The sequence below is a fragment of the Amphiura filiformis genome, chromosome 11, assembly GCF_039555335.1.
Source record: "Amphiura filiformis chromosome 11, Afil_fr2py, whole genome shotgun sequence".
In the NCBI taxonomy this organism is placed as follows: domain Eukaryota; kingdom Metazoa; phylum Echinodermata; class Ophiuroidea; order Amphilepidida; family Amphiuridae; genus Amphiura; species Amphiura filiformis.
The window spans coordinates 8486157-8510047 of NC_092638.1; the positions used below are offsets into that span (position 1 = coordinate 8486157).

The following is a 23891-nucleotide window of genomic DNA, read 5'->3' on the forward strand; positions in this document are numbered from 1 at the left end:
CGTTTCTCACGCGTCCACGATGTAAAAACACCAAATATTACGTATTTTCTCCTCTGTTTTGTCATATTTCACGTTAGCTTCCATAAAATAATTGTTTGGAACTGTATACTAGTTACCTTTGTTCCAGTTAGTTTTGATGCCATAAAATACAAAAGATACGGAAAAACGCGATGCTATTTAAAATTCAATCTTTATTTTGTTTCACAATTTTGTTTACTTTTTACACCGTGAAGAACTAAACGCGCACTGCGAGCTGGCAATTCGCGCAGGACGCCTAGCGTGGCATAAAGTTCATCGCGCTACCGGGCGCCGGTATTTGCGTTTGGGTGCTGATGACTCGAATGCTGGACCCCAATATCGATTGATTGGTGACGTCTGAGAAAAAGGTCTATACACGACACAGAATACGCTTGCGCAAAATGTGCGTACCTTACTTCGTACTTCAAAGTGGACAACCTGTAGTGATGGGGGTGAAAGAGTTATTCAATCTAATGTTCAGATATCGGTAGGCCTATATTTTTAGAGAATAGATTGGTATAGCTATATACTAGTATATTTTACCTTCATGCAAATTAATTGCTAAGTTTTAGGTAAAAAGAAGCTATGTTTTTGCTATGCAAAAACTGTGTAGAGATTGTAATATTGGTGGTTGTGAAGAAATTCCAACCAAAAGGCCATTTATTCTGTATAGGAAAAAAGACACTTGAGTTTCTCTATTCTTTTTATTAATATCATCAGCTACATTTTGCTCAGCTTTATTTTAAGATCACCTAGTATTTTGGTATATTTGTTCACAGTAGAAAAATAAATCTTTTTGACATTGGCAATTTGGTCCATTTTTAGTGACAGAGTTATTTTCTAAAAATGCAACATACAATGTCTATTATTGCATTGTGTAGGCCTATGTTAACATTTAGTGACATATTAAATCATGTTCTACTGCGAAAATTAAGCATGAGTGGTTTTGATTTAATTAAAATGAATATCTTTTCTTCAACCTCTCGCACCATAGTTGAACGCCTTACTGATTGAGCTAACTTGACTGCTTGCCCTTAAGCAACTGTACAAAAAATACTCCAAATGAATGGGAATGAATAATAACATTGTGCTCAATCACTTTCCTTGAAGAGTTGGAATTTCACTTTTCTAACTCTGAAAGTAAGAACATGTCTTGACCTTTGATCCATAACTTACCAATCGTTGACTTCTTCTAATTCCATACTTCTTTTTAAACTTAGTAATTTCCATGCAAATTTGATTGGTAAACCAAGCTTGGTCATTGGGTATGAGGCCAATGTATTGCCTCTTGTTTACAGCATACAGTAGTACCATCACACGGATAGGACTCCCATGCGGGAAACGGATGCAGCCAGCCTGCAACAAGATTTGAGAATAAGGCAACGAAAAAAGAAAACCCTGTTCTACTGGGCCCGACCAACCCAGTTTTTGAAGAAATTGGGAAAAACAATATCCTGTACAAATGAATGCCGACCCAAATTTAGGAAATTTCAGGAACAAAATTTTGTTGTTGTATTTTCTCAAATTTCCAATTATTTACAAACCAAAAAAAAAGGTCCGTCCGCCCGTACAGGGTTTCTTTTTTTCGTCGCCTAAAAGGTAACCGATGTCCAATTTCCGATCCGATGCCCCAAGTTTCCTTGACAGTATCGGCGATTCAATCCGCCGATCTGATGTTTTTCTTGCTCTATATGCAGACACATTGTTAATGATTAAACCCTGGGGAATAAGGGGCTCTTGGTCTGACCCTCAACATATCAGAATTGGGGAACTATAATTACATAATTGTTTAAGGGATCGGATAGCAACATTTGCACAGTATTTTTTGTGGAACATGAGAGCTCATCAGACACACAAAATTGCATTCGGAATACGAGGTATGATATCAAATAATTTAGATTTTTTGAAATTCACAATATTAAACAAATTCTATGGCATTTTATTAAAAATTGATATCATTCGATATTTAACAGTCCTCAAAATAAACTTTATAAATCTTAATGATATGTACTTAAAGTGTATATATAGCTGGAAGGAAAAGCTGTTCATCATTTGAAAATTTTGACCTTCCGTATTGAAGATAAACATTTCTCCCCCAAAAGATCTAAAATTTTATTAATAGAGAAACAAAAAAGTGATTATTAGAATGAACATTTAATTTTGCATCTTATTGATGCCATAAAAAGGTAACATGGTGATCACGTCAATATGAACCACTCATAATTTTCAATAAAGTGTATCATGAAGCTGACTTAAATTTAAGTACAAGTATGTGTTTTTCAGCTCAACACACTGTAGTTGCACTTGTTACTTAGATGGCTCACATGTCATTGTAGAGTTGCTGACCCTGGATTGCATGAATTGTAATTTTTGAGAGAGATTATGTACACTCAAGTACTTAATAATCTATTTTGAATTTTGTGACAAGGAAAGAAAAATTAAAAACAAATGCAGATAAAATAAAAAGTGTCAATACAAAGCACACTAAAGTTTGCATGCATACTTCATAGCCCTTGCAAAAATGATTCAGTCATACTTACAAAACCCTGCATCGACAAAACCCTGCATCGATGTCATCAGCGCCTTCATTGATCTTGGATCGTTGTTTTGTTCAGGGAACACAATGCCAACATTCTGTGAATTCTGAGTCAACCGTCTCGGGGATGATTGCTGTAATACAAAGAGAAGCATCCAAACGAAAATGGCTTATTAAATAAGGGAGTATTTCGTGATTATAGCATCCACGTTTTATGATATTTTTTAGTAAATATCCATGCAAAAAACTTATTCCCAAATATTTAAGCTGATTCCCGCTTTGTGATTGCGAGTTATGCATGATTAATATGTGTAGGCCACTGTTGTAATTTGGTTCTGGCATACCAGAACGTAATTCAAATTTGCACATATTTTTGCTAAATGAATAAATCTGCAAGAAATATTTTCATAAATGTACATTTTGTAACCAGAGGTTTCCAGTGGGAAAAAATCTCAACTTTTTTTTGAGAAAAGGGGGATGAGGTTGCGGATCAAGAAATGCCCTAAATCACGTAAATGGAATCAACACATGAAGTGTATGCTTCATTCCAATCACTGTGATCTTGACATGTACATCCCAGGACTGGATATGGCTAATCACAATTCACTGTCTGTAAGCATGTCTACCCATTTTAACCCTTTGAATCATTCTGAGCTTCCAACCTTTATTCCTTACTCTTTGTGTATCCATGGGATGTGTATAGGGGATGTCCAAACCTCTAAATCAAGTGGCCATGACAGACTAGTTAAAAATAGAACACCAATGTGTTTGCTTGCTAGTGAATCTACACACTGAACAACATATCCATAAAGGACAAAAAAGGAAATGGGGAAAATCAAAAATGGAAATTTGCATATATCCAAAATGGCCGCTAATGCAGGGCTCAAATTTCGGGCGAATATGGATAAACACCATCTAATTGTATTCCTCTCATCATTAGGATTCAGAAAAAGTATAGTTTGACCTATCACACGACGACCGATCTGGGAATCTTGTTCGCACTGCCCTCTATACAAGTAATTGAATAATTTTTCACTATGAACCATCAACAACTGTACCGTTAGTTATTGATTATTCCCCAATTCTAACCCATCTATTGTGAACCCGGCCATCCGTTATTTGTTTAACAATGAATTTTATTAAAAATCGATACAGCATCTCCTCGCTATATCTACAGTGCATAGGCGTACACGCATCGAGGCATTTTAATATCGAGACATTAGCGTGATCATTTCTTGCATGATTTATATATTATATTAGTTTTTTCACTTAAAAAAGTATCAAATCACGGAATATAATTTTTGCTTCTTTTATTATATAAAACATACACATTCCTTCCTGAAGAATCACGCAAGCAACGAACAAGCAGACATGTTTTTAATGTTTTAATGTCAAAATTCAGTGCATAATCTGCCCACAAATATCGTTGAAATTCACTACTTTCATTTCATTTCCGACCAAATGTGTTTCTAGTTTTAATGAGCACGACAGTCAATGTTTATGGTATTGAAATAAAAAGTTTAGATTATTATTGGTAGTAAATTTCTTGTTTGAAAACAGTCAAAATATCCATTTTTTGTGTAATAAATTTGCCATATATAAAACATTGTATCTCGCTCATTTTTAGGTTGATTTAACTCGGGTTTTTTGCAAATTAATTTATATGACTGTAAAATAAAATTTAGAAACACAAACTGGCCTGGTAGTCTCATACCTAGACAGAACAACCTGTATTTTGTATCAATCCCAAGCGGGATGACGTCACCACGAGGAACTAAATGGACGCGACTATTCGGCAAACTGGCGTTGCATGATGGGTAATTTCTGGTTCGGTGAACATGAACAAGACTGCACAGTGTCAACGGCGATCGGCCCTCGTGATCACTGATGTACAGTTCTTGAGTGTCAAATGTCAAATTTTGGTCTCTACCATTGTCCACAAGTGTAAAAAATTAAAAAATGCTCGATTTTAATCAAAGTAGTCTCAAATTGTTCCGCTTGTTGAATCGTATCTGCCTCGTATAGATCTCTAAGAGAAACGAAGCAGATACAACAAAATATATAACATATAACCATAAGTACCCAATTAAAATCTCACTAATTAAATCATGTTTAGTTTTGACATTTGAGGTACATGTAGATGTAGTACATAACAATAATACCATATACATGTATCTTTAAAAAGAAGTAAAAAATGTGAGATACATGTACAACAGTCAGTATGTAATGTGAGCAACGCCTTAGTGCTTTATAATAATTTTACCAATGTACAATGACACTGAGTGTATTTACCAGAAGCTTCAATGGCAAGTGCTGCATGGTGAGTTTATTAGGCCAATTGTCAACTTTCAAGGGACTACCTGGTGGTGTAGTCGAGTCACTAAAAGTCGAGTCCGAGTCGAGTCGAGTCATCGAGCCCTCGAGTCTCGAGTCGAGTCGAGTCATGAAGGCTTCGAGTCCGAGTCAGGGGTAGCGCTAGGTCGCTTTTTGGGGTCCCGGACCCACCAAAATAGAGTTCGGACCCCCTGTTTTTCAATTTTCTGCAAGTTCAGGGGTCCCTGCAGACCCCCGGTTTTTCAATCTAGCGCTATTGCAGACATACTATTCATGCTGCATTTGTGCAACTCGGACTCACCAAACTCTACTCCGGACCCCCTACTTTTTAATTTTCTGCAAGTTCGGGGGTCCCTGTGGACACTGGAGTATTTATTTCTAGCGCTACCCCTGGTCCGAGTCGAGTCGAGTCATTTGAAGTTTTCAGTCGAGTCGAGTCGAGTCGAGTCAGGCCATTCTGTCGAGTCGAGTCGAGTCGAGTCGGATATATTTTGTCGAGTCATTTGAGTCACTTCACGCTTTTATATGCTTATGATACCAGCTGTCAACTTGATAGCCCAATTTGCATGAATTGTACTTTTTGAAATTAAAATCCCAGTGAGAGTACATAATATTAATTTATGAATCCAGTGCATTGTGGAAATCAGTAATCAGTCATACTTGTAGTATTGCCATTAGGACCCGCCATTAGGACCCGCCATGAGTATGGGTACGGGTGCGTGTACCGGACCACCAGCACTCACCGGTACGGCTCCCAGGCCATGGGTACGGATTTCAGGTCATGGGTAAGGATACGGCACGGATCCCTAGCCATGAGTATTCAGTACGGGTCCATTCCAAAATAGGGTGCTGAGTGCATGGTGCGGAGCCATGGGTAATGGGTGCAGTATAGGTGCACGGAAATTGGGACTCGAGTACGGGTACTGGTCCAGTAGTGGTATGGAAATTGGGACTTCAAGTACTTGTATGGGTCCTATTATGGGTATAAACAAATTAATTAATCAAGTACAAAAGAGATCAAATATTGGTGGTCATAGTGAATCTAGCCTAAAGGTGGCATATTTTGGAATGCAAGAAAAAAAACTATGTCTATGTACAGTATGGACAGCCATACTGTGCAATACTAATTTCAACATATATTTAGCAATGATTTAGCTTTCGAGTCTTATTATGCACATCTGGATAATTATATCCATGTTTTATTAATATTTCAAAATTCATATACATCCCAAATTTCTGTATACATGTATGGTAAGAACCTCTCTATTCATTTGACTCAGATGCACAAGCCCAAGCCTGGGCACAAGAAGTACATGTGGCTGGTGGAAATGCTCACACCAGTCAGTCACATATTGCAATGTAGTTCTTCATGTGTGCAGCATGTAGAGGAGTGTATTTGGATGGGGAATAAAGTGATCAGTCATTGTGTGAATGAGACATGTAGCATACATGTAGGGGTGTGTGCACAGGCTGTTACAGTGACATGTGTGTAGCATTCATGTACATTTTTAACACACAAATAAATTAGAAGTACCTGTATTTGCAAAACATTACACTGTAGTGCCAGGATAGTGAGGATATACACTCAAATAACACACTGCACACAACTGTTACCATGGTTACAACAGACTTGAGAAAAAGCTAAGATTTTCTGTGGGACTCATCAGACCCCCAGCATAGACCATAATGTCATAGGGCCTACTTTCAAACCATGAACTAAAAGGATTTATTTTCGCAAGGATTTTAATTTTGCGAGTGGGCTAAATTCACAAGAGACTGCGTGAGGCCTAACAAAAATGAGCACAGGTGAAATTAAAAGGTAATTGTATTATGAAAGTCAGATTGAAATTGTAAGCTTACTTATTAAAATCATTAAATCAATATCAAAATTAAGCACAATGGTGATTTGTGAAATTAAGTCTCCAAGAAAATGGTGGATTTTGACAATAAAAAAAAAAAAAAAAGTCCTCACAAAATTAATTGTTATATATTAACAGGCATGAGAATGGGCAAAAATAGCTCAAAACAGCCTGAAAATTAACAAATTTGAGCACAAAATTTGAATTCAGATAAAAATCCTGCAAATTCTCACGCCTGTGTTAACTTGTTTACAGGTTACGAATAAATACCACCATGTAAAATCAATTACTTACAATATTGTGTAAAACAACAAGAACTGAAGTATGTGTACTACTACAATTGACCTACATGTACTTATGAGTGATGACCACTTTTGACAATCAACTCAAAACACTTCTGACAATGATCAATAATAATCTTTGATCAATTTTTTAACATTGATGTGTTTTAAGATGATGTACAAATGTATAACAATGTTGATTGATTGAATCTCAGACCATTCATGTTACCATGTAAATTGTTTGTTGTTTGATGTAATAATGTTTGTAATATAGCTACATAAAAGGCAAACATGTAGGCATTGACATGTACTTTTAAGTGTAGGTAATCCAAAATGAAATAATTATATATTAATTATTAACCAGTTACATCAAAAGGTACACAGTAATCAAAGAAAGAATTAACTTACAAAGTTGGATGTTTGGTTCAGTGTGAGTGTCTATTAAAGTTGGATGTCACACCAATTGGGTTTGAGGCACTACTGTTGCACACTTTGCAGATTGCATCATGTTTGTTTGGCCCTTTCTTACAGTGTTGCCAAAACTTTTCAGCTTCAATGCGCGGCGCATTGACTCGCCAGGTCATGTAAAGGATTCTCAAGTAGCCCAATTTTCTAAGCTTCAAAAAGCGCCTAATACCGGATATTTGGGCTGATTTGCAATTTAGAAGCATAAAACACCCAATTGGGCGGAAAAACACTTGACTTTGAAACTTCCGGTACTTACTGGGAAGTTACTGACCGATCAATAAATGGTCACAAAACCCATTGTAATTTCAATTTGGAGCTTTAAAGACTCAAAACCTTTATAAATCGGCTAAATTGAAAGGAAAATACATCAAATTAGTGCCGCATGCCTGAGACTGTCAAAAGTAGCCCAATTTTAGACAAGTAGCGGCATGCTTTTTTGAGTAGCGGCAAGTGATCGCCAAGTAGCCCAATTGTGCGCCTAAGGCGCGGCGTTGGCATCACTGCTTTCTTATAACTTTTGTAGCCAAATTCCACAATCCCAGGTTCATCTTTCATCATCTTGCTTTCTGATTCTGATGTGCACAAACAGTTACACTGCACTGCACAGCAATGATGTGTGATGATTGACTGATGACACTTTATTGATTGAACACCACTTGAAAGTTGACCTATTCACTTGTGTGTTTTATGAATGGGGAAGTTCAGTTGCTCATTTGCATAACAGTAACAGACACAATTAATGGGTACAGTTTTGATCAAGTCCTGAAATTATGCTCAACTTGCAACTTGGTAGTTCTATAATTAATGTTGTATAGGTGGAAGGGTTTGGAGCTAGACTACTTTTCAATATACCTCCATGCACCAAGTACATGTATGTAGGGATGTGAGAGAGGCTCCCAGCTGGTATAGTAAGAGCCCACTTTGTAAAATATAAGAATCATTCACACACTGAGATATGTGGAAGAATACATGCAGATATTATTAGAAATATTAAGGTATAATTTATATTTTCGAGTCATTTTTAAAAAGTCGATTCAGCCATACTGACTCGAGTCACAAGCCTCGAGTCATCGAAGTCGAGTCATCAAATTTCGAGTCGAGTCGAAGTCATCGAGTCATCAACCCTCGAGTCGAGTCGAAGTCGTCGAGTCGCCTTTGCCTCGAGTCGAGTCATCGAGTCACCAAAACTCGAGTCGAGTCGAGTCGAGTCGAGTCGAGTCGAGTCATTTCGAGTCGAGTCACTACAAGTCTGGGTGGTACCATGACATCACATGTCAAGGTATGAGTAATATTTGTTTTCTGGAAAAAAGCAAAAAAACAAGAGGGGTAAAGAACAGGGAATGTTATAAGATCAAAAATTTACATGGAACAATCAATAATGTTATATTTCATGCTTCTAGTTTTGTAAGTTTATAAGTTTGTGACATTACACTGTTAAATTACACCACTTTCACAATCACTGGAAAGAACAGTACTACTTAATTTTTGTTTTTTCACAAAACAAAGTCTTCACACTACTACCACCACACATAGCACCACCATTAAATGTGCCATCTTCAGAATGATAAATAATTAAAGGGGATGTTTGGTTTTTCAAATTGTATTTTGTACTTCACATTGAGCTCTGTACCAAAGTAAACTGACTCCAAAGTTTTTGAGTTATATTTTTGCACTAGATGTACAAACATGTTTCACAATGGCCCATGGAACCAGGGAGGTGCCACTACAGTCAGTCTACTCTGAACTACAAAGTACTGACGCGGATGCAAGCATTGTGCCAACTTTGAAGGCATCCATACCTGCAACAGAGACGCAGCACTGCACAATCTTGAAGTTTGTAAGCCCCCTCGTCTTAAACTAGACAAGATCTACGATCAACTCATCATCAAACGGCAACCAGGAAGTTTGGAAACATCATCAAGACCAAACAGTGTTGCCGTTTCATCAAACATCTAGAAACACCACAACAGAGTGATCAAGATTCCTGATAGGAATTGAAATATTTCTGAGTGAGTACCAGATTATTTGGATCTGAATAAGAACCTTTCCTACTTTAAAGCACTGCACACTGTTTACGCGCTGTATACACAAACGTTGTCACTTTGTACTTCAGAGTGGACAAACTGTAGCTCATGGCTTTATGGTGGTAAGTATATGGCTATCACTTTTTCATTCATAACATCTCAAAGGAACATATTTCAGGCCTAAAATTTCACCAGGACTAAAAGAAAAATATGATGTTTCTTCTAATGCCAATTAACATCTCCAAATGTTTTAATTGGATATAGTGGAGGGGGGATGAGGCTATCAATCTGGTCACGCTCCTTTAATCAGGTCAATGGAACTGTATGTTAACATTTCTATGACTCAAGTCTCAATACCATCAGATTTGATTTGGCAGGAGCCATATTTTTCCTGTTTGAGCCATATTTTTCCTGTTTTTTCATATTTTCCTGCTTTTTCATATTTTCCTGCTTTTTCATATTTTTCCTGTTTTTTCATATTTTCCTGTTTTTTCATATTTTTCCTGTTTTTTCATATTTTTCCTGTTTTTTCATATTTTTCCTGTTTTTTCATATTTTTCTGTTTTTTCATATTTTCCTGTTTTTTCATATTTTTCCTGTTTTTTCATATTTTCCTGTTTTTTCATATTTTTCCTGTTTTTTCATATTTGTCCTGTTTTTTCATATTTTTCTGTTTTTTCATATTTTCCTGTTTTGTCATATTTTTCCTGTTTTTTTCATATTTTTCTGTTTTTTCATATTTTCCTGTTTTTTCATATTTTCCTGTTTTTTTCATATATTCCTGTTTTTTCATATTTTCCTGTTTTTTCATATTTTCCTGTTTTTTCATATTTTCTCATATTTTCCTGTTTTTTCATATTTTTCCTGTTCTAGTCATTTAACCAAAAAAGCTGAACCACACTTCTTAATTTAATAGAGTGATCTTTAATGCAGTTGAGTCAAGGAAGCCAATATAAATTGCATAAGCCAATAATATTATTATATTATCAAAACAAAAGTTTTGGATGTTTCGCCTTCCCGAGAAAATCATACGGGGAGTGGGGTGGTTCTAACTCTTATATCAACCCTTTGGATATCCCTCATAGAACCCATACCATTCCTCAGATTGTGTGTGAGTGCAAACACCTCCAACGAACTGCTGTAATAGTGCTACATATTTTAAATGACGAAGGTCAGTTATTTCAGCATACCTTCAAGATAGCCCATTCTATTGTGCCATGCCATATAGATTTCTGTAGCTGCCTCAGTAGTTCAGTCTTTAAACTTGGAGCACCTACTGTGCTCATTTGACTACGCTGTGTTGTAAGTTGTTGTTGAGCTGCCCACGATGCACCTGAGCTGGGGGCTGCTGTTACACTGGTAGCTGTGTTAGCCTGAAAACAACAGGAATCAATTGCGACACATATGATTATGCTTGATGGAGAAGATCAAGTAGTTTCTCTAACCGGGGCGGAGGAAGCCGGTAGACAAAGTCCAGGGTCCTGAGGGCCCGAGCAAACGTGATATGTAGTGGGTTAGGGATAGGACTGATCTCTCGGGTGATGGATGAGACTTCTTCATAGTCCACTTGCCCATCGTGCACACTCTAGGTATTACATTATACACAAAACACAATAATCTGTGCACAATTGATAGATTTTCCACATCAGATCTTTTCAGTGACCATACTCCCTCTGTTTTCTAGCTCCCCAAGTGGACTGCTTACTTTGGATTGCAGTTAAAATGCTTTACACGGGCGTCTTTGCAAAAGACGTCAGGAAAACAGGACTACTATCAAAAATTAGCCATGATGCAATGCATCTTTAAATGGATCTGGATTGTGATTCAAATCCTCCGGGCACATGTCATCACCACTAACTAATGGTGCACATCACTGTAATATCCTAAATTTAGTACACTGCTAATTTGTGTGGCAACAGTACAAGAACAGCTGATAATGCAACATACCTGCAACACCACCACTTACTGACCGGAGCACACACGATTCACACTGACCGTGAATAAACTGAATAGCTTGTTGTTATATAATATCATTTGTCCATCTGTATCATTGGATTATCTCTAGAATTTTATAATCACTATGTTAACCCTAACCGTACTAAATACTACAAAATACTACTTGATATATGCGCTGTTCGTGCATGCATCCCATGTGTTGTGATGACGCAATCGCCCTAAGTGATACATAGGCACGGTTTCGCTGGCCAGCGAAGCCCAAGACCCGTGGCAAAGTGTCGCAGACCGAGTGCTTGGCATGCGAGGGGTCTCGGGTTCGAATCCCACCCAAAGCAAACAACTTCTTTCCTTCTTTTCTCTCTTTATTCTTTCCCTTCCCGTCGCCAAAAAGCCCTTAGGCGGTTAGGGTTAGGGGAACTGGAATGAGCGTTTGAGCATTTCGACAGTATTTTTGTGGGACATGAGAGCACATCAGACATATCGAATTGCATTCTGAATCTGAAGAATGTCTTTCTGATATCAAATAATTTTCATTTTATGAAATTTACGATATAATACAAATTTTATGACAAATTAATAAAATTTGATATTTTTCACATATTTGAGATATAACAGTCCTCGAAGTAAATTTTATAAATTTAATGATATATTCTTAAAGTGTATGTAGCTGGGAGGAAAAGCTGACGATCAATTGAAAATTTTGACCTTTCATATTGAAGATATGGATTTTTTTCCCCAAAAGACCTATTTGTTTGTTGGTGTTTTGGGAAAAAAAACCCATATCTTCAATACGAAAGGTCAAAATTTTCAATTGATCGTCGGCTTTTCATCCCACCTACATACACTTTAAATATAAATCATCAGATTTATAAAGTTTACTTGAGTACTGTTAAATATCAAAATATCAATTTTAATGATTTGCCATAAAATGTGTTTTACATTGCAAATTTCAAAAAATCTAAATTATTTGATATCAGAAGGACATTCTTTGTATTCAGAATGCAATTCGATATGTCTGATGTGCTCTAATGTCCCACAATAAATACTGCCCAAATGTTCATACCCCTTCCCTTAATGAAGGGGCTCTCATGCAATTTTAGTGTTTTTTAAAACTTAAAAGTAAACTTTTACTTGATGTGGGTCGTGCTTGTCCGGGCAAACACTGAGTGCCATTAATTTAGACCCTTTCCGGCAATCAAAAAAAATTTCCTAACATATTAAACTAACACCTCAGCTACTTGGTACTTCCCAATATGATATCACAGTACTGAAAAGAAAAGACCACACATCGTCGTCTGTATTCCATATAGTGGCGTATAGTGGGCGCGCGAATAAACAACTTTTCGAGAAAATCGGGTTTGAAGAAATGCCAATTTAAAATCGAGTTGTGTAAATCAGACATTCATTATATTTTGTAAATGATGTGAAATTTCTGTAGTTAACTAAATAGATTTTATTGTTATATATTTTTCAAAAGAAATAAATACATACTATTGCTGGCAAACTGAAAATAAAAAGCACAAAACTATACGTCACTATGGAAAACAAACAAAACGCAATACCCTAACCTAACGTTAACCTTACGCCACCTCGGTCGCCGTGTAATCCCTACATGGCGTTACTTTTCGTCGTTTGTATTCCATAGTGGCGTATAGGTCCTATACGTGTACACCACTATGACATACAATGTTTTTCATTTTGCCGATATTTCATAATTATAAAATGTGTATAAAAAGTGGCGTATGGTCGAGCATACGCCACTATGGAATAAAAAATGTCACTTTGTAACTATACGCCACATTTAATTAATTAATTACTTATTAATTAGCTAGTTTTGACTGATGAGACTTAGAAAAATGAAAAAGAACATCATTAAATACATATGTGCCAATTTTCAAAAAAATGACCAAAAATCACTATACGCCACTATGGAATACAGCCGACGACATGGAACAAATGGGTACTAATCACCTTGTTTACCTTGTTTGACTTGGACATCTTGATCGGGATGGACTGGAGCTTGATAGTACCGTGGAGAGTGGTGGAACCCAACCTCTGTAAGCTCTGACGCAGCAACGGCAAGCTTGTCTGTTTTATTGAAACATGTAAAAAACAGAAGTAATGGCTGGATAATTAAATAATAATCAAAACTAAGACTCTCACCTAACGAGTAGCTGCTATTAAAAAAAATCTGCTAATTTCTTTTCAAAACCTGATCAGTGATAAAGTTATACAATTTAATTAGTTTTGCTTCTATTGAACAGCCAGGGACATATTGAATTAGCATGCATTGCTAGCTGTTCAATAGAAGCAAAAGTAATTAAAACATACAAATTTATCCAACTTTGAAAAAAAAAACCAGGTCTTTTTTTTTTTTTGGATTAGAGTAACCTGTTACTGGATTCTTGAGGACGGACGGGATCTCGGGCAGGGTTCGATTTAACTTGTGTCATGGAGCAAAATGCTCCCCATTTTGGACAACCTGCTACACAAATGTCAGGTTGTAGTAGATCAACCAATGGTGAACCCGCACGCGTTGCTTCGTTGCTACGGACAAGCTTTAAAATACGCGTATCCTATACGCGCATGTTCAAGACAAACACACTGCTCACGGCGGATATTTCATGCTGTAACCGCTACACAGATGATTTTCGAAAAAATTTAAGTGATCCTTTTGAAAGTGATCATAGTTTATCCGTTCGTGGTGACTTTCGATGGAGAGTGGGCATTTTTAGCATGGTAACCGCAACCGCTATTATAATAAATCAGCTGCATTCGTTTACGATGACTGTTGGTAACTTATTTTGTGATAACTTTCCGAAGATTTTAAATTCAAGGTAGGCCTATAATATTGGAAGTATAATTTGAGTTTATTCGTTTGTCATGTTGTGATGAATTTCGATGGGGAGGGTGGAGCATTATTAGCATGGTAACCATAGCGAAACACTATGATGATATCTCAATGGCGTAGATTTCTTTTTGACATTGGGGGGGGGGGGTAGAGATATGAGAAACATTTCTTGAACTTGAAGTAGGCATATTATAATAGTGAATCCAGCACCTTTTGGCAACATTAACAGTGGCGTAGATTTCTTTTGATATGGGGATAGGTAGGGTCCGTTTCAATTTCTTGAAATAGGCCTACAGTGAATCCTGCACCGTTTGGCGACAGAATAATTTATGGCCATAATGAAGATGGTATTTTATATGATGCAAAAGTGGAACAAATTCGCACGAAGACCGCAAAAATGGGCACTTTTTAGTTTGCCCAAATATGAGGTTGATATTGTCAGAAACCCACATGTATATAGGCCTACAGGTGTCAACTTTCTTGGGGGTGATTGTATGGACCATTGCCCTTATCAAAATATGGGGGGGGGGGATATCTTGAAACCCAATGTTGCTATTATAGGCCTACTTGATGAAACAGAAACAAATTTAAAAGAAAGAAAGCGAACAAGCAAGAAAATGACATAGAGAGAAATGGAACGAAATAACGGGAAAGCAATAAATGGAAATAGATAGAGAGAGAAACTGAAAAAAAAAGGAAAGACAAAAGGGTGTTTGGTACAAAAATTACGCAAAAGATATATGCTAAAGGAAATCGTTTCCAAATAGAGGCAACAAATGGTACCACATCACTGACCGCGTACTAATTGAGCTGTTGAATCGATACCAATTGCCATGATTACCATTTCCATCGTTTGTGCTAACTGCTACCGTTTACTAACCGCTCCTGTTTACTCATCTAGCGGGGCCCGCGAAAAGGGAAGGAATGAGGGCAGGAAAGAGGAAAGAAAGAAAGAAAGAAAGAGAAACAACGGGAAAGCAAGAAAGAGAAAGGGAGAGCGAAACAAAGAAAGATAGGGAAAGACAAAGAAAAAATAGACAGACAGAAAGAAAGAAGAGAGAGAGAAAGAAAGTGAACAAGTAAGAAAAAGAAAGAGAGAAATGCATGAAAGCGAGAGAGAGAAACTGAAAGAAAAAAGGGAAAAGAAAGAAAAAAAAAAAAAGGAGAGAGGGAAGAAAAAATGGAAAGAAAGAAAGAGAAACAACGGGAGAGCAAGAAAGAGAAAGGGAGAGGGAGAAAGAAAGGGAAAGACAAAGAAAAAAAGACAGAAGAAAGAAAGAAAGACAAAGAAAAAAAAAGAAAGAAAGAAAGAAAGAAAGAGAGAGAGAAAGAAAGTGAACAAGCAAGAAAAAGAAAGAGAGAAATGGAACGCAGGAAAGAGAGAGAGAAACTGAAAGAAAAAAGGGAAAGACAAAGAAACAATAAGTAAAAAGGGGAAGGAAAGAGGGAAAGAAAGAGGGAAAGAAAAAGTAAAAAGGGGAAGGAAAGAGAAAGAGGGAAAGAAAGAGGGAAAGAAAGACAGAAAGAAAGAAAGAAGAAAAGAAAGAAAGAAACATCGGGAAAGTAAGAAAGAGAAAGGGAGAGACAAACAAAAAGAATGAAAGGGAAAGACAAAGAAATAATAGACATACAGAAAGAAAGAAAGAAAGAAGACAGAGATAGAGAGAAAGAAAGTGAACAAGCAAGAAAAAGAAAGAGAAATGGAACGCAGGAAAGAGAGAGAGAGAGAAAAAAAAAGAAAAAAGGGAAAGACAAAGAAAAAATAAGTAAAAAGGGTGTTTGATACAAAAATTACGCAACAGATTTTATGCTAAGGAAGTCGTTTGCAATGTAGAGGCAAAAAATGGTAGGCCTGGTAGGCCTACCATCACTAACCAGCGTAATAATTGAGCTGTTAAAAGCGATACCAATTGCCATTACCATTTCCATCGTTTATATATACTAACCGCCTCCGCTTACTAACCGCTCCCATTTACTCATCTAGCGGGGGCCCGCGCGAAGCGCGGGTACCCGCTAGTAGCAATAATTTGCAAGCCAAATTTAATTTCTCAAGACCGTTATTTGGGGGACTTCTCAAGATCATATTTTTCACAATTCTAGTTGCAAATACTGCCCCGTGGTTGTTACATCCCTCAAATAATTAGAGGCAAACACAATCTGGTACAAATTGTAGGTACACACAGTCAGGCCCGTACACATGGGGGTGTGGGGGTGCAAATTTGCAAAAGTCTTAAAAAAGTCCCAAAATATCACAATTTGCGATTATCACAATATCACGTTTTTTACGCCTTTTTGGCCAAAAAAAGGTCCAAATTTTGGGAAGAAAGTCCACTTTTCTCAAAATTGCCCCCCCCCCTTTGGAAAAAAGGTCCACTTTTTCAAAATCAGCACCCCAACAAAAATCCTGCATACGGGCCTGCACACAGTGATTACTAACCTTTAGAAATGGCACCAGGTATGGCTGTGGTGAAGACTGCAGTTCCATTCCAATTAGCTTCTGCATAAATTCTTCTGCTTCTATTTTGTCATCCTAAAAAGATAGAATTTTTGCACAGTTGATGTAACATAAATTTTATTTATTTATTTCTTATTTAACCTGGGGTGACCAATCAATGCACAGGTACTGTTTTGACTTGAAAACATACTAAATATGTCTTTTTTTGTTTCAATAATGACCTCAAATGGCTAATTTGATTAACATATAACAGATTAATGACCAAAATAGCTTTTTAGGGGGTCAGATACAAGTAATTTGCATAAGACATGAACAGGGGCCACATTTACCCCAAGCCGGGTATTACATAATATGCAAATTTAGCTCATTAAATAAACAATTTTTAATTGTTATATCAATGGGAACTGTTATGATTACCTTTCATGTCAAACACATACAAAATAGTCAGTGATACAACCAATAAGTACCACCCCTATGAATAAAAAGTAGACTTGCCACTTTTTAGAGCCATTTGCGATGTCGCTCCACTAATTAGACCCCCCTCATAAAAATTTTAATGCTATTTGAATAATTTTTTCACCAAACAGTAACATAAAGACCACTCTTTCATACAATACAAAGTTAAGTCACCTAGACCAATGCTTAGTATTAAGACACCCTGATAAAGGCAAAGGGGCCACATTTACCCCGGGGCCACAATTACCCCAGTCTCCCCTATACATTGAATTATTTATGATTGGGCTAGTACAAAAAATGAAAGAGAAAAGTGCCCCCCTCTTGGTATGTTTATAATTATATCCCACTGATAATACCAAGTCAAAATTATGCAACAGCGATTTTTTTCCATCTTTTCCCCCTAAATTTTTATTTTAGCCCACCCCCTGACCAAGAAAGCTGGCTACCTCACCCCTGGCCTCACCCCTGTCTACACTCATACAAGGATTTGCCCGTATACTGCAGTAGGTTGGATCAGTTGTGGATCAAAGCGCCAAAAGCCTACATACATATCTTCTGTATTTAATATGGAACAGTTTAGTAGTGCAATGGTGGGTGTCATGTCATTTATAGAGATGGGGCATTTTATATATTGTTTTACTTACAATTAGATTCTGCACCAACTCCTTGACATTTTCAACAGTTTCTGGAGCCTTGTTAGCAATAGATACCAACTTAATCAGTATCGCCAGGAAGTTCTCACACTTCTTTGCATTTTCAATTGCAGATTGAGACATTGGAATTTGCACTGTGGCCGCTGTCCCTGATGATGTACTTGGCTGTTGCATTTTATGTGTCTCCACTGAATGCGACATTTGCATTGGGGAGGTTACACCTTTAGTAGCAAGGCATACAGTTCTTTGGACCTCTGATGTGGTTAGGTTGTCCAGGTTTGGTGACGCTGACAATGACAGGTGTGCTGATGAATTGCTGATGAGGCTGATGAATAATAAGGGTAGGTGTTGGACCTCTAGGTGCTAAGCTGATGAGAGCTGTGCTGAAAATGGAACATATAAATTATGACAATGACATGTTTACCAGGCTACCAAAATAAATAATTCTAATGTAGAAGATTTGTAGAGGGCAAGGAATGAAGTGGCAATCATGTTGCGCTTGAGGGGTGTCTGAGGGTTGATGTACCCCCTCAGAAGTGAGAAACTCAAACTGTGCAAAATGAAGACCTAACTGAAGCAAAAGTGGGTGATGGTGATTCCAACGAGGACACAAAACACATCAAGGATCAATATGACACAAGTAAGAGGATACCTTGCAATGAATATGAACAACTGGAAAGAAAGAGAGCAAGGTATACCAAATTAACATGGAAAACAAGCTGTAAGATAGACTTAAGACAGTATCGGGGGTCAAAAACAGCAAATGTAGGCATTATTATTGAAGTAGGTAAAGTACAAATACAAGTACCTTATTGTGCTTGTTAATTTTAAAAGACTTGGTTGAACCAAAATTACCTATGACGAGTCTTTGCACAAGGCAGTATCCTTGGGCCACTTTTGTTTCTTATTTTTATTAATGATATGCCAATGGTAATTAAACATGGAAAGATCTCAATGTACGCTGATGATACCACACTATATGTTAGTGGAAGTGATGTTAATGTAATATCCAAGAAGCTCACCGATGATATGGAAGAAATTACTAAGTGGCTTCGTAAAAACATGCTTTTCCTCAATACTGACAAAACAAATGTTATGCTATTGGGCAGTAGTTCAAAATTACGCAATGTTCATGATGATTCGTTTTTCAGTTATGGTAAATGGTTGTAAACTTGACAGGGTAAATAAGGCTAAATGTTTGGGTGTGGTAATTGACGATGAGTTGCTGTGGCACAAACAAGTAAATGGTGTTACTCAGAAAGTTTTCTGTAAGATAGCTCTTCTAAGGCGTCTTAGCACATTTCTTGATGCCAATATTTTAAATATTTTGTATAAGTCATTGATTCAGCCCCAGTTTGACTACTGCAGTGCTGTATGGTTTGGTAGATACAACGAGGATGTCCATAAACTCAGTGTATTACAAAAACGTTGTGCCAGAATTATATTGAGTGTTAATTATCTAACTTCATCTGATATTATGTTTCCAATGTTAGGATGGAAGTCACTTTAAGACCGTTGTAACTATTTTAAGGCTTTATTGATGTATAAATCTCTAAATAGTTTGGCTCCATCATATCTCTCTTCAAAATTCAATTATATTTCAGATAGACATTGTGTTAATCTGAGACAAGCCAGCAGCTGATCTGCTGGCGCTACCACCATGTTCCAATGGCAATGATACTGAATATTTCAAGTCTTCATTTTCCTATAGTGGTGTTCAAGTATGGAACAAAATTAATCTTGACATCAGAAAGTCACCAAGTATTCAATGTTTTAAGCGCATGTACAATTTATGATGAACATGTTTGTTGCTTTAGGACCAATATTGGTCCATTTTGCATTAAGATTATATCGTATGTTTTGGTTAATGTTGATGAATTTGGTTGTTATTTGTATCTTATTTTATGTTATTGTTAATTATCTCATCATGGTTGATGCGCACAAAACATCATGATAAACAGTATCTTCATTTTATGTTTGTATATAATTATGTGGGGGTGCGTGTGTGTGTGTGTGTGTGTGTGTGGGGGGGGGGTGAGTGTATAAGGTGTGAGTTTTTACGTGAGGGGTGAAGTAGTGTGGGATGTGTATGTTTGTGCGGTAGTGAAGATATGAGGACGATAATGTTGTGTGGGGAGTAGTGCAGTGGTGGATATTTGAGGGTGATAGGAGAATATGAGTTCAATATGAGTTTGATTTTGATTCGGATTTGTGCAATATATTTGATTATAATTTTGTGCCATGTTGAGTTACCAATATTATAGTAGTACTTTGTAATGATTTGTTCTTAACATTGTATTAGTTTAAGTACTTGTAAATTGGTATTCTCTATTTAAATTGTGATTTATATGTTTATGCTTTATTATAATACTCATGTATCTGTATGTTTTTTTTTTTTTTTTTTTGCCCCGTGTAAGAACAGCATTTTAGCTGATCGGGCCACCCTGGGTAAATATGATGCAATAAATAAATAAATAAATAAAGTTTCCTAGCAGGAGTCAAAAGATAACCTTAGGCTTTTCCCCAATAATCCCAAGCTAAATTGACTATTGTATGAAACTGCTCCCTGGAGTAGGTACCCGGAGTAGGTATCATAAGTATCATATGGAAGTTCAGAAGTAAACACAGCCAATCACAACAGGCGATTCCCGAGGCGATTGCATCAAAAATGTTGCTAAAATGACACTCCAACACAATTTTAGACTGTCCAGATTTGGTCAATCTTGCTCAAAAGATACAGTTGACTCATCAAAATATTAAACGTTCATCCAAATTTCAACATTTAACAGAATAAATAACCTCCGGTGCAAAGAATTAGAATTGCACCGCTGTCTGACCGAAAAGTACGACCGAAAAATAGCATAGTACTCTTCTTCTTCTTCTTGGTTGAGTCGGCATATCCAGACTTAGCTGTATTAAATGCCAACTTTGTCCAGGAACCTAGGACTGAGTGCAGATATCAGAACCGGGGATGATCCCCCTTCTCTTTTCGAATAGCTCTGACACTTTAACGTGCACAGGGATGAATCCTTGTTAATCCAATTAAATTCTGTGATGAAACTGAACTTAATTGAAGGATTCCCGACCATATAGGAACTTTTTTGGGAGGAAGGAGAATTTTCACCTAAGGCAAGCCCAAGGCTCGAACTCTCGTCGATCGTATCTCCCAGCCGACAGCGCAATGCCTTAACCGCTCGGCCATCTCGCCCTATGCGTAAATATTGTGTGCAAATTCGAAGCTAGAGTTCTCGGATACTCATGTCTGATAGTCATGACTAGCTATCTATCATTGAAGATTGAGACTGAGAGACTGTTCCAGATTACCGGTATAATATTAGTAAGCTTATTATATTATGCTTAGTTATAAATCATTATTGACTGCCAGTCATGACATGACAGTCATCACTCATCAGTTACTGGAACTATTAACCAGCTTCCCCGACTTGACTCACCTTAATAATGCTGCACCTCTTCGAAACGAACAAGTTGATTTCGGTTGACAACGGGTTGACAAAAGTAAACAATATAAATAATATTGCTCACTGCTCCATGCGTGCATGTGTGTCGAATTTTGCACTCAGTTACTGCACTGGGGAATTTAAATTTCCTTATTTAGAATAAGCCGGCCAGTTGCCAGTTTTTTCACCTTCAGGGAATTGCCTTTACACGGTCCCAAAAAATAGCGACACCTCCCTGAATTTAGAAATTTAGAAAGAAAGAAAGAAATTTAGAAAGAAAGAAATTTAGAAAGAAATTTAGAAAGAAAGATATTTAGAAAGAAAGAAATTTAGAAAGAAAGAAATTTAGAAAGAAAGAAATTTAGAAAGAAAGAAATTTAGAAAGAAAGAAATTTAGAAAGAAAGAAATTTAGAAAGAAAGAAAGAAAGAAAGAAAGAAAGAAAGAAAGAAAGAAAGAAAGAAAGAAAGAAAGAAAAGAAAGAAAGAAAGAAAGAAAGAAAGAAAGAAAGAAAGAAAGAAAGAAAGAAAGAAAGAAAGAAAGAAAGAAAGAAAGAAAGGAATGAAGAATATGAAGAGAATGGAAGGAAGGAAAATCCCATTGGGTTTTTCACAGGGACTACGAGAAGTCACGAACCAATCGATAACTATTGATTGATTGACCCAGAGAAAATTGATACGAGTAAATGCGAGAAAATCCCATTGGGTTTACACGCGGGACGCGAGAAGTTACGAACCAATCGATAAACGTGCAGCTGCGTGGTTTGATATAAAACGGGGATGCAGGTAAAAACTGAGATTCATTCGTCGTCAACAGCCTAACAAAGGTGAGTCTCAAATTCTACTTTCCTGCTTTCAGTTTCACTTTTCATGATTTTTCTTTCTTGTATTTCTTTATTAGGACCTACTCAGTCTTTGCTTCTTTTTTATGTCTTTCTAATTTTCTTTTCTTTCGTGCTGATCCGTTGAAGCTCTGCAGCTTTTTTCTTTCTTTTTTTTCTCTTTATTTCTCGTAGCATTTTTTTTTTTTCTTTCTTTCTTTCTTTCTTTTTTTTTTCTCTTTATTTCTCGTAGCATTTATAGGCCTAATTCTTTCTTTCTTTCTTTGTTTGTTTCTTTGTTTCTTTCTTTCTTTCTTTCTTTCTTTCTTTCTTTCTTTCTTTTCTCTTTATTTCTCGTAGCATTTTTTTTTTCTTTCTTTCTTTCTTTCTTTCTTTAGAAAGAAAGAAAGAAATTTAGAAAGAAAGATATTTAGAAAGAAAGAAATTTAGAAAGAAAGAAATTTAGAAAGAAAGAAATTTAGAAAGAAAGAAAGAAAGAAAGAAAGAAAGAAAGAAAGAAAGAAAGAAAGAAAAAAAATAAATGCTACGAGAAATAAAGAGAAAGAAAGAAAGAAAGAAAGAAAGAAAGAAAGAAAGAAACAAACAAAGAAAGAAAGAAAAAAAAAGGCCTATAAATGCTACGAGAAATAAAAGAAAAAAAGAAAGAAAGAAAGAAAGAAAGAAAATAAATAAATGCTACGAGAAATAAAGAGAAAAAAAGAAAGAAAAAAGCTGCAGAGCTTCAACGGATCAGCACGAAAGAAAAGAAAATTAGAAAGACATAAAAAAGAAGCAAAGACTGAGTAGGTCCTAATAAAGAAATACAAGAAAGAAAAATCATGAAAAGTGAAACTGAAAGCAGGAAAGTAGAATTTGAGACTCACCTTTGTTAGGCTGTTGACGACGAATGAATCTCAGTTTTTACCTGCATCCCCGTTTTATATCAAACCACGCAGCTGCACATTTATCGATTGGTTCGTAACTTCTCGCATCCCGCGTGTAAACCCAATGGGATTTTCTCGTATAGTTAATCGATTGGTTCGTAACTTCTCGTGTCCCGCGTGTAAACCCAATGGGATTTTCTCGCATTTACTCGTAGGCCTATCAATTTTCTCTGGGTCAATCAATCAATAGTTATCGATTGGTTCGTGACTTCTCGTAGTCCCTGTGAAAACCCAATGGGATTTTCTCGCATTTACTCGTATCAATTTTCTCTGGGTCAATCAATCAATAGTTATCGATTGGTTCGTGACTTCTCGTAGTCCCTGTGTAAAACCCAATGGGATTTTCTCGTATTTACTCGTATCAAATTCATGCGTCTAGAGTCTAGACGTTTCTAGACTTCTCGTTTCCGTGTGTAAACTCAATGGGATTTCGTCGTATAGGCCTATTTGTTCGTATCAAATCACTGAGTCATTTTGAAAGTGATGTTGAATCACTAATTCTGTGTGTTGAATATAAAGGGGCTGTGCAATATGTGTACCCGCACCCCCGGATCGCGGATGGTGAATTCTCAAAATGGTCTCCCAAAAATGCTTGCCCCCCCCCCCCACCTTGGCCGTGCCAAAAAATCTTTGCCCCCCCCCTACGCATTCAAGATTTTTGGGAACCCAAATTTAAAACCTCATATTATAATAGGCCTAATGCGAGCGCAGGAAATTTTGCATATAGGCCCTAGCCCTATTTGAACGTGTTCCTATTATTAATGTTTTCCTTCATCTTT

General features: G+C 36.7%; 1 protein-coding gene across 1 annotated transcript in view; it reads right to left on the reverse strand.

Annotated features, from left to right (window-relative positions):
- Positions 1-21464, reverse strand: part of LOC140163448 (uncharacterized) — a 33005-nt gene extending 11541 nt beyond the window's left edge. The window contains exons 1-9 of the mRNA XM_072186762.1: positions 21344-21464; positions 17883-18216; positions 16765-16857; positions 13457-13564; positions 10711-10893; positions 8749-8795; positions 4847-4916; positions 2575-2688; positions 1195-1374 (exon numbers count right to left, since the gene is read on the reverse strand). Coding sequence (XP_072042863.1) covers positions 1195-1374; positions 2575-2688; positions 4847-4916; positions 8749-8795; positions 10711-10893; positions 13457-13564; positions 16765-16857; positions 17883-18216; positions 21344-21450 — 1236 coding nt within the window. The 5' untranslated portion in view covers positions 21451-21464. The remainder of the gene's footprint in view (positions 1-1194; positions 1375-2574; positions 2689-4846; positions 4917-8748; positions 8796-10710; positions 10894-13456; positions 13565-16764; positions 16858-17882; positions 18217-21343) is intronic.
- Between the last annotated feature and the right edge of the window lie 2427 nt (positions 21465-23891).